Source organism: Curcuma longa, chromosome 15, assembly GCF_044706935.1.
Source record: "Curcuma longa cultivar G26 ecotype Majalengka, Jawa Barat chromosome 15, ITB_CL_G26_1.1, whole genome shotgun sequence".
NCBI lineage: Eukaryota > Viridiplantae > Streptophyta > Magnoliopsida > Zingiberales > Zingiberaceae > Curcuma > Curcuma longa.
In genome coordinates this window covers 11,114,830-11,132,300 of record NC_133875.1, presented here as the reverse complement: position 1 = coordinate 11,132,300, position 17,471 = coordinate 11,114,830, and the positions used below count along the sequence as shown (strand labels likewise).

General features: G+C 42.1%; 1 protein-coding gene across 1 annotated transcript; it reads right to left on the bottom strand.

Annotated features, from left to right (window-relative positions):
• Window positions 1–836: 836 nt before the first annotated feature.
• On the bottom strand, window positions 837–8,355 carry LOC141846056 (cellulose synthase-like protein D1). Its single transcript, XM_074734043.1, is given in 5 exon segments — window positions 837–2,800; window positions 2,862–3,675; window positions 6,736–7,066; window positions 7,069–7,722; window positions 7,978–8,355. Coding segments are annotated over 4 exon segments (3,507 nt in total). The 5' UTR covers window positions 7,667–7,722; window positions 7,978–8,355; the 3' UTR covers window positions 837–1,036.
• Between the last annotated feature and the right edge of the window lie 9,116 nt (window positions 8,356–17,471).

Sequence of the window (17,471 nt, the reverse complement as noted above, 5' to 3'; positions counted from 1 at the left end):
GCTCCTGCATCAAAGTGCCTCTGCCGACCAGGACAAGGGCTTGTCGATGGCGAATTCTGACGATGAAGATTCCCATCCAGGACAAGGCCTTGATACATGATCAGAGATGGCCTTGTAGAGGCTAAGAAAGTGGAAGACCATCAAACACTCTTTTCCTCTTCAAGCTATGCATTTCCTCGCGAGGAAAACTTCCTAACTGGGGTGAGATAGATGATAGCACCTCTCTCAACCGAGATGAGAGCTTGTAGATGAAGGTGGCTACTGGAGATGGAGATGGAAATGGAAGCACCTCACCCAACCAAGATGAGGACATGGAAGGAGGATGGTGAAGGTGGAGGAAGAAAATATATGACTCCCAATCAGATCTAGAATAGTTTGCTTTTATATGTCCCAATGAATTAGCCTTTAAGTAATGAATCAGTCATCGCACTCCACGACTGTGTAGGGGTCACGATTAAGTCGTGTTAGGGGGCATGGTCAGACTGTGTCAGGGGGCACGGCCAAATCGTGTTGGCCACTAATGTGAGCTTCTAGTCGATTTCCAAAAACGAGCAAAGTGGGGCATGGTCAGACCATGTGCCTTGCTCTGGCATGCTCTAGGCTCGATCAATTTCTCTTTTAAATCCCTACAAAATAAGACACTCATATATTAGTAAAAATATTATCAATTAGAAAGGATTTAATGTAAAGATTAAAATAAACTTTTATTCATAAAATACTATATAACACATGAAATTAAATGCACGAGAAGAATAAAAATGTCAAATAGAAATACAAAATAACGTCAAAATGTTGATTCATTATCAAACTATGTTTTACATTTGAAGACGCTATGCTTCGGTTCTATTTTGATCACCAAAAATTATATAAACTCAAACAAATAGCCAATGAAAAATTAGATAGAAATACATGACAAAAGTTCGTAAAAGAAAGAATGATCATGATGATGAGCATTTAATTAAGACCTGTTGCCTCATCTGAATTCGAGGTCGAGAGCCACCAATTTGCTCAACAAGTTGGAGGATCCAGTAATTGATTACGGGAAGGTGAAGGAGCCGCCGATTTGGGAGCTGGCACCGGCGGGCGGGTTGATGGCGACGACGAGCAGGGAGATGGTAATGGCGACGAGGCCGGACCAGACATAGATGATGGTGGGGGTTCGGCCTCTACGCCCCATCAGCCCCTTGGCGAAGGGATACAAATGCGCGAGCACCCAGAAGCTGAAGAAGACGCCACCCAATAGCTTGCTCCACTGAGGGATCTCGCTGTATATCGTCCTGCTCACCCCCACTGCGATTGCGATCAGGTTCACCATGATGATGGCCAAGGGAGGGATAAGAAGCGATGTCCACTTCACTATATACAGGTCCGCGAACTCGTCGTCCTCGTCGTCACCCGCGGACTTGGATGTCAGCGTGAAGGAGATCTCGATTCCGGCGACCACCTTGAGCAGCCCCTGCATGACGGCCACCAGGTGCGCGCTGGTGCCGCCAATAAGCCAGAATTGCTCGTTTCGCCACCATTCCTCCAGCTCTATCCCTGACCACCGGATCTCCAAAATCGCAAGCATGCAGAGCGTCAATGTGATGATCAGCAAGTAGGTGAGAAAGGTGACGCTCAGCGTCTGCACGATGAACTGGCCGGAGAATAGCGACAGCGCCGGGAGAAAGCAGTAGACGATGAGGAAGACAGAGGTGAAGGGGTAGATGCCGACGTTGAGGTACGCCACGCGCTGCAAAAGTTTCATTTTGGGGCTGGCTAACAGAGCGTTGTTCCTCGAGAAGAAGATCTCGACGGAGCCGGTGGCCCACCGGAGCACCTGGTGGAGGCGGTCGGTGAGGTTGATGGGCGCGGTTCCGCGGAAGGCGTCGCGCTTGGTGACGCAGTAGACGGACTTCCAGCCGCGATTGTGCATCCTGTAGCCCGTGACGACATCCTCTGTGACGGAGCCGTAGATCCATCCGACGCGCTGCCCCCACTCGGTCTTCTCCTCGTACCAGCAGGAGATAACGCTGATGGCTTCGGCGACTGTGGAGGCGTCGAGGAGGTCGCGGGGGACGGTGAGGGCGCCAGGCGGACGACCGTGCTTGATGGAAGGGTGGTCGGCGAGGGGGCGGCCCTGGAACTCTGCCACGGGGATCGAGTCTATGAGGAAGCTGGAGTTGCCGAACTTCTTGGGGAAGGTGGAGAGGTTCATGTCGCCGTCTTCGTAGTCTCCCATTCGGAGTGCACGAGTCTCCTCGGCATCGGCATCGGCGGCGGCAGTGGATCGTAGGGGCTTGCGGCGGCGGGGGAAGCAGCAGCCGGGGTCGTGCTCCTTAGCTCGCGGGGGGTCGAATCCGTAGAGAGCGATGCGACGGAAGAGGCAGCCTGTGCCCACATACACGGGGCCCTGCAGGCCGTCGAGAGCCCGCATATTGACGTCGAAGAAGACGGTGTTGTTGTTGGCGTAGCGGTCGGAGGGATCAATGCCCTCAAACCGCTGCGGAAATTGGACGTAGCAGAGGCGGTCGCCGCCGCGGTCCATCATGAAGCACATGCCCTCGCGGAGCGCTTGCGAGTTGTAGATGTAGTGATCGCAGTCGAGGTTGAGGATAAAAGGGCCGTTGGACATGATGGCGGAGGCACGCACCAGCGCGTTCATGGCGCCTGCCTTCTTGTTGTGGTCGTAGCCGGGGCGCTTCTCACGGGAAACGTACACCAGCATCGGCAATCGGATGTCCACGTCCGTGAAATCCAGTGGCAGCTTCTCGTCATTGCTACCGTACAGAGGCTCGTCGCTCGGAGGTTTCAGCATCACCTGTTAAGATTAAATTAGTTTTCCGTTTCTTTCAATAAAATATACATCCTTGTGTACCTACCTGTATGATTCCGGCGTGATCACCGCGAGAATGCTCTGAAGATGGGTCGATCCAAGTGCCCGGCCAGTGCGTGCCGTCTGCCATCCACGTGGCTTTGGGGATCTTGACTGGCTCAATTGGCTCATCGCCGCCTCCGGCTTTCTCCCTCTGCAAATTCATCGCCTTGATCTCCTCGCGGGCGTGGAATGCGTCGGACCGGCGGCGGATGGAGTCTGGCAAACCATTAATCCTCACCTTGAACTCGTCGTACTCCCGCTTCACCCGTCGGCGGTCCTTGACGAAGTCCGACAGCACCTTATTCTTGTAGGGATCCCTCTTGGAGGCGAAGTAGCTCTCAGGATTGCGCGGCTCGATGTTGTGCTTGCGGCAGAAGGGCACCCAGAGGTAGGCGAAGCTGGCGGCCTCCGCCATGGCCTCGAAGGTGAGCAGCGCGCCGCCGTCGTCGGATACGTAGCAGGCGAGCTTCTCGACTGGGTAGTCGGCAGCGAGGATAGAGAGGATGGTGTTGGCGGTGACGAGGACGGGTTCCTTGTCAGGATCGGCGGTGGAGACGAAGATGTCGATGCCGGGGAGGTCGGATTTGCCGGTAGGATTATACGCTGTGGGCGTCTCGAATTTTTCCTTGAGGACGGAGAGGTCGACGGTGCGGTTAACCGGGGACAGCTTGGGCAGCTGATCAAGAAGCCAAGAGAAAGCGAACCAAAGCTCGCAGACGACGGACATCCCCCAAAGCCAGATCGCGTCCTCGTTCTTGTTCTTGATTCGCCATGTCAGGAACAGAGCAAGCACAGCCATGCGGATGATGATGAGAAGCCTGAATTTGAATACGAATAAGTTTGTGTAACAGAAATCCTAAAAATAACTTAGTTATCAGAATTTCTTAAAGGTCACAAACAGGTTCAGCATAGGCTCGTGTCATCCTCCTGAAATCGACTCATGAACATGACAAGTTTAGTTGTATTTTAGTAGCGTGATCCAGCATAGTCTCCCGCCCTTCTGCCATGACTCATGTTTTGTATTGACCCTTTCTATAATTATAGCAGGTGTAACTTGTATTTTAGTGCTAACAATTGAAGGCCAATGAGGTCTTCAATGATAAGAGAAGTTGGTTAGAGGAGGATGCAAAATCACTATAGTGATGGTTTAGACTGTCTAGAAGGAAGGGTAATTAAATAGTGATTTAAAAATAAAATTATTTCTCGTGTATGAATTTGATCATGTCAAACATTTGTGTAGTAAAAATATCATATAAGATAATAAGAAATACAATACTAACACATTAGATTTTATGTGATTCGAGCTCTACTCTTATTCCATTACTTATCAACATGTTTAGTCAATCACTCCTACAAAACCACTAATAGTATCTTCTTTAATTTGAGTAAAAAAAAAAAATCTTATGCATCTCCTACAAATAAATATGCAAATAAGTAAAGTAGAGAAGAATTAACCAAAGCTTATAGAGAGAGTCTTTGCTTCGATTTACAAACCCTTAAATGTTGTTTAACTTGAGCACTTAGTCAGTGAAATTTCACAGATAATTTCATGCATCATTATCTAGATAAACAACCTCCATTTCTTGCGTATAAAAGGCTCCAATAGTTTTATTCCATGCACCTCCAATTTATTGGAAATTATCCAATTGTTTCTTTAGGCAAAAGTAGTCATTGAGCCACGAATGGCTCTTGGAGAAGTCAACAAGAAAACCTATCAAAAAGACTACTCAAGCTTCCAATCAATTGGATCCCATTTTAGTCAACTAAAGTCCAAACAAAAATACTTTATTCTTCAAACTATTATATTTATTTAATTCCAAAGTTGACTAAAGATCACCTTATAGTCGATTGCATTTGCTTGTATGTTGATTCTTAGTCGAAGCCTTTGTATCACTAGGTAATCTAGGCCTCCACTTAATTATACACATCATTCCTAATATTGCTACTAAGAAATATGAACTCCAAGATTATATTTCGCTCATAATCTCTTACAAAAATTCCTTTTAAGTCTTCAACTTTGTCAATAATTTAGAGTTTATTAAAGGTGCCCTCACATGATCTCCTCAATCCATCATAGATGCACAAAGTCCTCTATACCTCCCAAGGTGTCATCCTTGGTTGTAAAGATCATCCTGTAGTCGATTGCATTTGCTTGTCTATTGAAAAGTCGAAGCCTTTGTATCACTAGGTAATCTAGGCCTCTACTTACACATCATTCCTTATGTTGCTATTAAGAAATATGAACTCCAAGATTATATGTAAAACATTGACCGTGCTAAAAATCTCCTCTATACCTACACCAAGGTGTCATCCTTGGTTGTTGATGTGATATCATAGATGAACTCAAAGGTAATGTAAAACATTGACCGTGCTAAAAATCTTGGTGCAATGTGAACTATGAGTGATTATAAGTAAAATATAATTGTGAAATTCAAGTAAAATATAATTGTGAACCATCTGTGAGGAGATATATTGGGATAATTAAGCACACTTCAAGGTAACATTTTATAAAGTGGTGACACAGTTGGCTAGCATGATCTTATAGCTTCTGATCGACTTGTCAAATGATGATATATGTACTTGGTAAGGACTGTAGAATAACTTGTAGGAAGCCTTTGACCAAAAATAATAAGTTTCGAATAATAGTTAGTTGGTTAAGCTTGCTCTCAAGATTTGTTTAGGCTTATGAGGGTCTGAGCCAAGTGAATATATAATCTCAAGTAGATTTAATATATCAACTAAAGTGAATTTTAATAGACTAGAGTGGGCAGTTAACTTAGGATGAAAATCTTTTTATTGAGGCGATAATTGACTATATCGAATTTTAATAGACTTAGTTGATGAGAAATGATTTCTCCAAACAATGGACATAAGAACTTGACTATTGGAATGACTACAAATGTTTGATCAATCAATTTGAACTTATTTTAATTAATTGGAGATGTTAAAAGTTAGTAATTGGAGTCTATTATATAAGATTTTTGGATTGTTTAGCTTGAGAAGGGTGCATGAATTCTCATGTGAAATTTTTATGATAATTAGCTCAAGCTAAATATTTTTCAAGGGCTTAGACATCTAACATCAAACTTTCTCTAAAACTCTTGGTATTACTCATCTCTCCCTCACTTTAATTTATAGCATTGAGAGAAGAAAATTTTGTAAGAGGTTTTCTGGCCACCTCATGCAATGGAGATTGATTAGTAGAATTTTTTTCAAGTGATTTACCTAAGAAATGTTAGACAATTTCGTTGGGAATTATATTGATTACATGGGAAATATATTGAATTGGAAATTTTTTATTTTTGGCTTACCATATGGGAAAAGTATATTGTAGGCATGACCTGGATAGATAGTTGAGAGCGTTATTCTAAACCACCCAGGCTAACTACTCCTTTAAGCTAAGTAAAATGAAAATTAGAAGACAGATTCTACTCTAATAATTTCCTATTCTTGTTCAACATTTCATCTCATCATCACATATGACTTTCTACCTCATGTGTTTCCTTACATGGAGATACATGTATGTCTATCTTCAACATTCTTCCATCATCAGTTTGTTAAATTATATGTATGGTGTTCTTGAGTTTTCAATATTCATTCCAATTTAAAATATATATATATATATATATATATATATATATATATTCTTTGCAAAATTGAATGTAACTAAAGGACTAAACTTATTAATTGAAAATGTGGTAAAGGAAGATCATGATCAAAATATATGTATATATATTCTTTGCAAAATTGAATGTAACTAAAGGACTAAACTTATTAATTGAAAATCTGGTAGGCAGATCATGATCAAAATATATGTAATGTAATTAAGATTGTACTTTGAGTGCAAACAAAATTAATTATTATTTGAATATATGTACCTGTAAGGGCTGAGGACGGCCGCAGGGATCTTCAATTTGCGGGTGAGAGGTCGCCACGGCTTGCTCATCAACTCCTTGGGATGACCATGTCCATGCCCCCCACCACGACCGCCATCGACATCGTCGTAATTTTCCTCCGACCAAATGGCACTTCCGTACCCGTAGGTTCCCTTGGTTTCGAACAGCCACCGGGTGTGGTCGAAGTCTCCTCCTCCCTGCGCCATGGTCTGCGAGTGCGCAAGCTGCTTCTGCGACTTCACTACCGACAGCCCCCGCTCCATCTTGGGCCCGCCCCCACCGCTCGGCAGCTGTGGAAACGTCAGCCGCCCCCGCCTCCGCTCAGCAACTCGCCGAGGTCGGTCGTTTTGTACGGTTCCTTGCACCCGGGGCAGATCCCGCCCCCCGATTTGGCGGCGTCCGTGAAGCAATCGATGCAGATCTTGAAGTCGCACTCGCAGGGCGCCACAACCATTCCGTGCTTGTCGCGCATCACCGTGCAGTCGCACCCTTGAACAGCGCAGGTGAGACGGCTGTCCTCGCGGCCCTGGCCTCCGCCGTCTTCGGCCGAGTCGAGCACCTTGTCCATGACGTGTGCGCGGGTGACGCTGTTGAATCCGCCGGTGAAGAGGGAGCTGTTCACGTATTGCTCCTCCACCTTGCTGGAGATGGAGGGGTCCATGGGTTGGTTGTCGGGAGTCATTGGGATGTGGACGTGGTAGTTGGCGAAGCGGCCGCTGCCCATCTCGCTGCTCGACAGCTCGCTCTCCAGGTCGTCGCGGGAGAAACTGATGAAACGTCCCGACTCCGTCCGCCGCCCGAACTGGACCGTCGGCGCTCGGGGGATCGGCGGCAATTCCGTGCCGCTGCCCTGCTGATGCTCGCCCCCACCACGGCTCGATCGATTCGTGCGGTGGATGCCATTGGACGCCATGCCTACTGCAACTCCGATCCGCTTCCTGTGCTTAGTCACACTGCTTCAATTACCACCTGCGCCACCGACTAGTATTACATCACGCGGAACAAGCTAAGAAGCCCGTGAAGATTTAATTGCCAAGAATCAATTTTGGTTACATAGATGAAAATTAACAGCTAGAGGAGCAACAAAGCAAAATGGAAGACAAAAGAGAGAAGAAAAAAAATTGATCCCGAAAATATCACGCCTCATTTAATAACCTTCCTTTTAAACTGATGACTAATTATTCCAGATTTCAATCTTCATTGCAATGCAAGATCGGTACAAACCTGCTATATATGCGACCCTCTGCCCTTCGGATCAAAGCATCGGTCGCTAGCGAAGCGTTTTTGCAGAGCCCGGAAACAGAGGAGACGGCCGATGGATTCCAAATGTCAGAGCAACACAATTATGATTTAAGAGGAATTTTCAAGCTCCTTCTTTCGTTGAATTGATCCAAATAACGAGGTCAATCGGATGGATAACAGCTCAGCCGGCAGCAGGAGAGACCAAGTCGCAGGAAATTAAATTTGCAAAACTCTCTCCTTCAGCTGGAGAGAAGACAAGAAGAAGACGCGTTTTAGGTGATAGGTTTCTTCACAACGCCTGGTAGGTCAAGCTAAGATCCGGAGATGTAATCTTCGACGCGGATTACTTAAACTGCCGCGGCCTGCTTCTCTGCGTAAATGCTCCTCGACATCGTCTCGAGTATGACGCAAAGATTTCTCAAATACAAGGGAGGAAAAGTGGAATCTTGAAAGGTTAGCGAATGGAGGAGATAACGGCGGCCGGATTGATCGACGCGGGCAGACGAAGACCAGGGCGTCCAAGTTTATAAATAAGCAAGTCAAAAAGGGAACAAGAAAAACATAACGTGGAAACTTCCGCAGCTACACTGTATGCGAGATGTCGTCGTGCGTTGCACGGCCAGAAACAGTGTTGGGTTTGCGCAGCACGATATCTGAAATCGGTGTGCATTATATCGTGCTCCGCACATCGTTCTCCAGCGGCCAAATAACTAGCGGTAGATCCGCTGACAGCCTTATAATTCTAGAAAAAAAAAATTTACGTCTTCTAAAATGGAAATTGAGGTTGTGTTTGATCTACGAAATACATTAATTATATATTTTAAAAAGTAAAAAGCGAGACAATCATACAACAAATACATATGGGTGAATTTTCAAAGGACATTATTTAAGAGTATTCAAAAGGTACATCCAGGTTTCGTTGTTCTAAAAGACTACTCTACTGATAATTATAATTATTAACTTTTCTTCTTCTCTTAACTCTCTCTTTTACTTACAATATCTTTCTTCTCTTTTCTTTACTCTAAAATTAAATTAAATTTTAATTTAAATTTTACTTAACGTAGATAATCTTTTAAATTTATTTAATTTTAATTTTAAAATTTTAATAAAATATTTAAAATATAAAAGAAGGTTAATAAAATATTAATTTTTAATATATAATTATTAAAAAATAAAAATAATTATGAGAAATGATTTTATTAATAAAAATTATTTTAGTGTTATTTTTTTAAATTAACACCACAGCTTAAATACAATATTACTCGTTGTGTTGTTGGTTTTTTAAAAATCAACATCATAGTGGTGCTGATCTTCACAAATCAATACCACAGTGCTAATTTTGATTACATACAGTGATATTGATTTCTGAAGACCAGCACCACAATAGTGTTGGTGTTCGAAAACTAGCATGATAGTGTTCTTAAAGTTTCAAATAATTTTAAACACTATTGGAAAGGACTTTAAAACAGTAAATGAGGGTTTATTTGGGCTCAAGTTTACCTAATGAATCCATAGGAGTTGAAATGGATTTAATTGAAGAGCTCTAGGTCTATTAATAGATTTTGATCAAAATTCATTGATAGACCTAGGCAATTTGAATTTCTAAAATTTTAAAATGAGATGGAAGCCGATAGTGTGTAAAGTTATATATGATGTTCATTTCTAGTTCTGACATTCCTACAATAAGTTATGTGTATATATCAATTTTCTTAAAGTCTAAAACTTTGAAAACCTTTTAATCACTATTGTTAATGACTTTAAATTGATATATCTAGGCGTATATAAACTCCGGGGAATTTCAAAAAACTATAACCTATAATTGGAGATCTTTAGATCTGATCGGAGCTCTCTAGGTTCATCAATAAATTTTGATCAAAATCCATTAATGGACCTAGGTATTTTGGATTTATGAAAATTTATTATGAAATGGAAGAGAGTAGTGTAGTGAAGATATTTATGGTATCTATAACTGATTTTGATATTTCTATGATAAATTATAAGTAAAAATTAATAAAAAATATAAAATTTCTTTTGAACCTTGAAAAAGGTCTTAAACAATGTAATTTAGGTCCAAAACATGGCCTATTATGGGTTTCACCTTAGTAACAAATGTAGAATCCTGAACGAGCTTCGATTTGGCAGGTAGAACTTCTCGTTCTAATATCCAAGTCAAAAGTTATGGACTTCGAAAGTAGACATTTAACACATACACATAACTTATTGTAGAGATGTCAAAACTATACATGAATACCATATATACCTCCTACATACTCACATCTTCCATCTCATGATAAAATTTAAGAAATCCAAATACCCTAGATCTATCAATGAATTTTGATCAAAACTCATTAATGGATCTAAAGAGCTCTAATTGGATCCATTCTAACTCTTATAGGTTTTTGCAATACACGAGAGTCCAAGGGTGATCTTCGTTATCATCGTAAAGGGTTTCCAACATTCTCAAAAGGTTTAGAAAGTTTCAAACTTTGTGCCAATTGACATAGATTATAACTTCGTGTAGAAGACTCAAGACTAGGATTTCTCACTATATCTCCCTTCTACACACTCACTTTTTTCATCTCATTGCAACTTTTTAGAAATCTAAGTCCCCTAGGTCCATCAATGAGTTTCGGATCAAAATCCATTAATGGATTTACAGTGCTTTGATTAAGCTCATTCCAACTTCTACAAGTTTATTAGGTGAAATTGAGCCTAAATAAGTCCTTATTTTCTTTTTTAAAACCCTTCCAGTAGTGTTATAAATGATTTAAAACTTTAAGGACATTGTGGTGCAGATTTCCAAAGACCAACACTACTGTGGTAATACTAAGTTAATTTAATTATAGATTAATTAAAGTGATAGATGAAGTAATTAATTGGTATATTAATTAATTCAAAGATTTGTTAACTAATTGACTATCAATCCACTAAGAATTCATTATAGACCCATTTAAGAAATATAGATTGTTTATGGCTGTTGGTGCAGGAAGCACTAGCAGATCGAACGAGAGTTTTGATTATGGAACTAGGATCAAGTTAAGTACATGATTGTACTAATCATATTGAACTGAGTATACAAGAGACACAGGTTAAGTCCTAGTGGAAGCTAGGCATGAAGTCTTGGCAGATTCAAGTGCACCAGGTGAAGTCTGGGCTGGTCAGGAGGACCATGCCGTAGCAGAAGTTTGGACTTGGTTAGGAGGACCAAGTTGCAGCAGAAGACTGGGCTAATCAGGAGGATCAATTGCAGCAGAAGACTGGGCTGATCAGGAGGATCAGTCGCAGCACAAATCCTGGGGGCCGAGGATAGAGCCGAGCACAAGTCCAATTAGTTAGGAGGACTCGGTTGACAATCAGGTAAATTCTCCCGAGAGGAGTGGATGAGGACGCGTTCTCAAGGGGAACATTAGGTGTCGGTCTAACCCAGGATCTCACTGGAGATCTGAAGTTAAGACCCTTAGTTGGTTCTGAGAACTGACTTAAAATGGTTATACTTTGCATGTTATTTCACTAACATTCTTTGCAGGAAGGAAAAATCGAACGAAAGCTAACTCCGAGTCGAAAAACTAATTTTTCGATCTGGAGTCTGTTAGGATCGGTTGAATAGCTAGAGGGGGGGGTGAATAGCGTTTCTCGATTTTTCTTGATCTTTCTCTGCACAGAGATTAGCGGAAGCAAAAATATAAAAGAGAAAGACAGAGATCAACGCTAACCCGGTTTATTTTACTTGGTATCCACCTCCGCAGAGGTGACTAATCCAAGGATCCACACGCACGCACACACCCGATGCACTATGAATCTTCTCCTTCTCGAAAACTCGAAGGCGGAGAAACCTTTACACCTTTTCAGATCTCCTCAAAAATGATATGAAATATTGTCTAGCAGGAGAGGAATAAAGCAGAGAACAGAGCACAAAAACGCTCACAAAAGAAGCACGAAAGAATGAAAGAATAGCGAAAAAGATAAGTTGTTCTCGTGCAGACTTCTTTTATAATCTCTGCAACATCAGTCGACTGCTGGCAGGGCCAGTCGACTGATGCCTTCAATCGGCAACAAAATCTTGCATTAAATGCCATTAAATGCTTGCCAATTTTCTGCAACGTTCAAATCACAGTCGACTGTTCAAGACCAGTCGACTGGCAACAGTCGACTATCCATAACCCCAGTCGACTGTCCAGTCGACTCCTGTCTTCCTCTGGCTCGACTGATCTTTCTGTGTGCGTCTGATTTATGAGCAGTCGACTGCTGGCAGGAGTCGTCTGACTAGACTTCACTCACTTCCACACAACCAAACATCAGATTTTGTTTGGGTCAACCCTTGGTCAAACTGACGAGACTTAGATTTATTGTCAAACATCGAAACTCAAGGTAAGATCTTAGTGCATCTTGCACCAACATATTGTTCTCCTTTCTAAGAGGGCAGTCTACCTTCCAGTGTCTAAACTGCTTGGCCACTTGCCTAACAGCCCGATTCTGGTCTCTGAAGAGTTCTTTGAGATTGAGCATCATGTCATAGGCAGTAGGCATGACCTGATGCTGATGTTGCAGTACATTTAACATAGAAGCCAAAATGTAACATCGCGACATCTCATCTGCCTTAACCCATTTCCTATGTCTCTCTATCTCCTCTTTAGTAGGATCCTTATCAAGCACGCTAGGACAGATTTTGAAAAGTACAAACTTGTACTCTTCAGCAGTTAAGACAATGTCCAAGTTTCATTTCAAATGAATATAATTAAGACCAGTAAGTTTGTTTTCTTTTAGAATAACAGCAAGTGGATTGAAATCCATACTGAAATCTTGAGAATCACAAATTAATTACTTGGTCAAAACTTTAGAATTTAAAATTATATTGATTCCTCAAATAATATAATTTAAATTCACCAACACATCAAACACCGAGAATCACGTATGCCACGATCGTGTGGACGTATACGAATTCAAACATTTGTAAGAGGAGGTTTTACCCATTAATTTTATTATCTCTTGTTAGTGAGAGCCCTAGAGCCAATCATATGATGATTGTTGTATGGACTCATTATATCATATTTCTATTTATAAAGGCATTTCATTATGATTATTATACTTACTTGTATTGGTGCCAAATAACTAAGTATAGTAACGTCCTTGAGTAGAGCGTTCATATCTATATCAATCAATTGGTTGAATCGATAGTGAGATGATATAGAGAATACTACTCTAAATGATTCCTAGTCAAGTATTAACATTCAGGGACAATGTTAATGCGACGAGACTAGCATGTAGGTCAACACGATGACTTTATCTCACAAGTCATGGATATGAGATATCAAGTTGACACATGGGTATGCATTGGAGAATGTATACTGAATGATCCACCTTGAGAAAGTATCATGGATCATTATATGAGTGTCATATACTTTCTCATGTGGCTATTAGTATGACTATTAGTCCTTGGACTTGAAGTCACCATGGTTCCCTACATAAGGAGTTACTTACTTTGGCTTCGTCAAACGTCACCCATAATTGGGTGGACTATAAAGGCGATTATTGGGTATGTAACAAATTATTGAGAGGGATGTGAGTGATGTAGATGTGATCTATCCCTCCCATATAATGGGAGTGATATCATAGTTCTTGATAGAGTGAGACCACTAAAGTGCATGACCATTCCCAAATGAGTCAACATGTGATGTTGAGCTTGTTTGATTGTAGTGAGTCTACTTAGAGTTCAAGACATAGATTGATTAGAGGATGACACAGTCTATGTCTCGATTTGATCAATCATGATATCAAAGATAGAAGGACATGGTCACATATTGTAAAGAGTCACAATTAGTAGTCACAATGGTGATGTTGGATCTCAACATTCTTGTTACTTGGGTAGTAGTGATGTGTTACTAGATACCGCTCACTACTTATGCTTCTAAATGAGTTTACGAGCATTGCCAATGTTACAAGAACCTATAGGGTCACACACAAAGGGCAATTGGGTGGAGATAAGGTTCATATGATGAACCAAGAGGATTAGATTCATGTGTTGAATCAAATTAGATTAAGTGTAATCCAAACTAGACTAGTGGAGTTGATTTGATCAACCTTGGAGATTAGAAGTCAAGTTTGACTTGACTTGAGAAGGAGGACTTTATAGTCAAATTTGACTTGACTTGGGGGTCAAGTTTGACTTGACTTTGTGCCACATCATCATCAAGTTTGACTTGACTTTTGCCATGTCATAGTCCATGTTGACTTGACTTATGCCACCTCATGGTCAATGCTTGACTTGACCATTTGACTTTGAGTTGAGGTGGCATAAATGGTGGCCAATGATGATGCTCTACATCATCAAGGATTGCCACCTCATGGGAGTTACAAATGTGGTTTGTAACTCATGGCATTATATGACATTTAATAGGATTAAAGCCACTTGAAGTGGCCAACCACTCTAAGGAGGGGTTTAGTGTTGATTTTGTCATTGACTCTCATTCTCTCCTTCCTCCTAGAGTTTTTCTCCTTCTCCCTCTCCTCTAGTGCTGGCCGAAATCTTCTAAGGTGCTAGCACACCTTGTGGTTTCGTTTTCTCCACCATCTTGTCCGTGTGGATACCAATAGAGGAGCGACACTTGACGCTCTCAAGATCCGACATCGTTTGGACAAGTGGGATACGCGAGGGCACGCACCGAGGGTAAACTGTTAGGATCGGTTGGTTCGCTAGAGGGGGTGAATAGCATTTTTTGAATTTTCTTTGATTGTTTCTCTGCAAGAGTGTTAGCGGAAGCAAAATATAATAGAGAAAACAATAGATCAACGCTAACCCGGTTTGTTTACTTGGTATCCACCTCCGCAGAGGTGACTAATCCAAGGATCCACACGCACGCACACACCCGCTGCACTATGAATCGTCTCCTTCTCGAAAACCTCGAAGGCGGAGAAACCTTTACAACCTTTTCGTTCTCCTCAAAATGATATGAAATAATGTTTAGGAGGAGAGGAAGAAAGCAAAGAATTAGAGAACAACACGTTCTCAAAAGAAGCACAAAGAGATAAAAGAATGGCAGAATTCTTGAGTTGATCTCGAGCAGACTTCTTTTATAATTCTTCGACATCAGTCGACTGCTGGCAGGGCCAGTCGACTGATGGCTTCAATCGGCAATAAAATCTTGCATTAAAGCGCATTAAATGCTTGCCATCTTTCTCCAACGTTCAAATAGCAGTCGACTGATCCAAGACCAGTCGACTGGCATTAGTCGACTCCAATACTCCAGTCGACTGCCCAGTCGACTCCTGTCTTCCTCTGGCTCGACTGATTTTTCTGTGTGCGTCTGATTTATGAGCAGTCGACTGCTGGCAGGGCCAGTCGACTGGTGAAGCTGAAAAATCCCATTTCAGCTTCTCTTGACCTAGACCTCGGCCTTCAAACACCTCCTATAGCCTCGTGCCTTCCCTGGATGCTCCATCATCCTCGCACTAGCCTGAGATGCTTCCATCAGCTTCGTCATGTCAAGTCCTTGCCAAGACCAACCTTGGACTTTTCCTTGCCAAGACTACCCACTTGGACTTTTCCTTGCCAAGACTACCCACTTGGACTTTTCCTTTGCCAAGACTTCCCACTTGGACTTTTCCTTTGCCAAGACCAACCTTGGACTTTTCTTTGCCAAGACTTCCCACTTGGACTTTCCTTTTGCCAAGACCAACCTTGGACTTTCCTTTGCCAAGACTTCCCACTTGGACTTTCCTTTGCCAAGACTTCCCACTTGGACTTTTCTTTTGCCAAGACCACGCTTGGACTTTTCTTTTGCCAAGTCTTCAACCTGGACTTTCCTGCAAACTTGCATCACACATGTTAGATCACAAGTATTGCCTAACTTTAAACATGGTTTAGCCAAACATTGAAACTCAATGCACTGCACTTGGGGCAAAGATTGCACAACAAAATGCAACAAAAGATGATATGACAAAGGTAGCTAAGTGTATGGCGATCTTAGGATCCTCCTCCGTCCTATGTTCCAGATTCTATACGCTCTGAAGAGCATAGAACCCCACAGGATAAAAATTTTATCCCGCCCGGATCAATTGACAAAGTCTACAAAAGACTAAGTCAATCAATCCTTTAGGATCGCCGATTCCTAAATTACTTAACTACAGTTTATGACTAGTTCTAGGTACAAAAAAAACTGCGAAAAAATAAATCATACCCAAACCTGTTGATAACCTCGGAGCCTTCCGTTGTATTCCTATCTTCTTCCTGGATGTTGGGTGGACAACGATCTTCTAGAACTAAAGGAGTTGCAACCTCCGGATGATGAAGCCTTGGATCGCCTTGCTTCTTCTCGCAGCAGCTTCGCCTTGTCTCGTCTCCTTGCTTGGATCTGGCCACCACCTTGGGAAGGAGGTTCGGCCACCTCAAGAGAAGAAGGAGAAGGTGGCGGTGGAAGAAGAAGAAAAAGAAAAGGAAGAAGAAGAAGGGAAGGGGGCGGCGGCAACTAGAAGAGAAGGAGGGGTTTTCGAAATCGTTTCTGTTTCTCTTCTTCTATCTTGATTGTCTATTCTTGTGCCGCCCACCCCCCCCCCTTCCTTTTATAGCCTCCACGCCAACACCAATTCCTTGGTCGCCCATTAAAAGATTGATTCTAATTTGGATTGATTCCATGAACCAATTCCAAATTATAGAACCATCTCGGATCTAGGCCCTTGGATTAGCTTGCTTGGTTTTCCACCGTTAGATCTTATTGATTTGATTTTTCCTTTTTATAAAAATCTAAAATCAATCTTATCCTTAAGTGGCCGACCACCTTGGTTCAATCCATGAACCAACTTTATATTAAATAGAAAATAAAACCGAACCGAAGAGATCTCATCCGCCGGATGCAACTTAATCTCATCTAACGGTTCTAATATAATCTTCTTTAATATAACTTGATCTCTTTGATCCAATGGCCACAAACAACTCACTTGGGCGTGGGCTATAGAGAGACGGGTTCGGTTCACCTTGTGAACCGGTTCTTCCTTCCAAAGAGAATTAAAACCGAACCGGAGAGATCTCGTCCATCGAACGCGACTTAATCTCATCCAACGGTTCTAATCTATTCTCTTCTATTCCTCTTTATTTATTTCGATCCAATGGATGCAACTTGATCTAATCCCACGGATACAAGCTGATCTCATCCATTAATTCATCCTACGGTCGAGAACTAATCTCATCCAACGATCGAGATTAAATCTCATCCGACGGCTGAGAACTAATCTCATCCGTTTGATTGCATCCTTTTGAAGATGTCTTTAGGCTACAGTGGGGACCTCGAGGAGGTATTGGATCTAGCCTTCTGATGGTTTTCGGATCTCGTATTCAACCCTGAATACACACCTACATCCATCAACAACGATCCATTCCACTAGAGGATCATTGTTGCACTACCAATCCAATCACCAAATTACGTTATGGGTTCCTTCTTATTATTTTATGCATTGCTCCCCGTGTTTAAGATATCGTATATCCG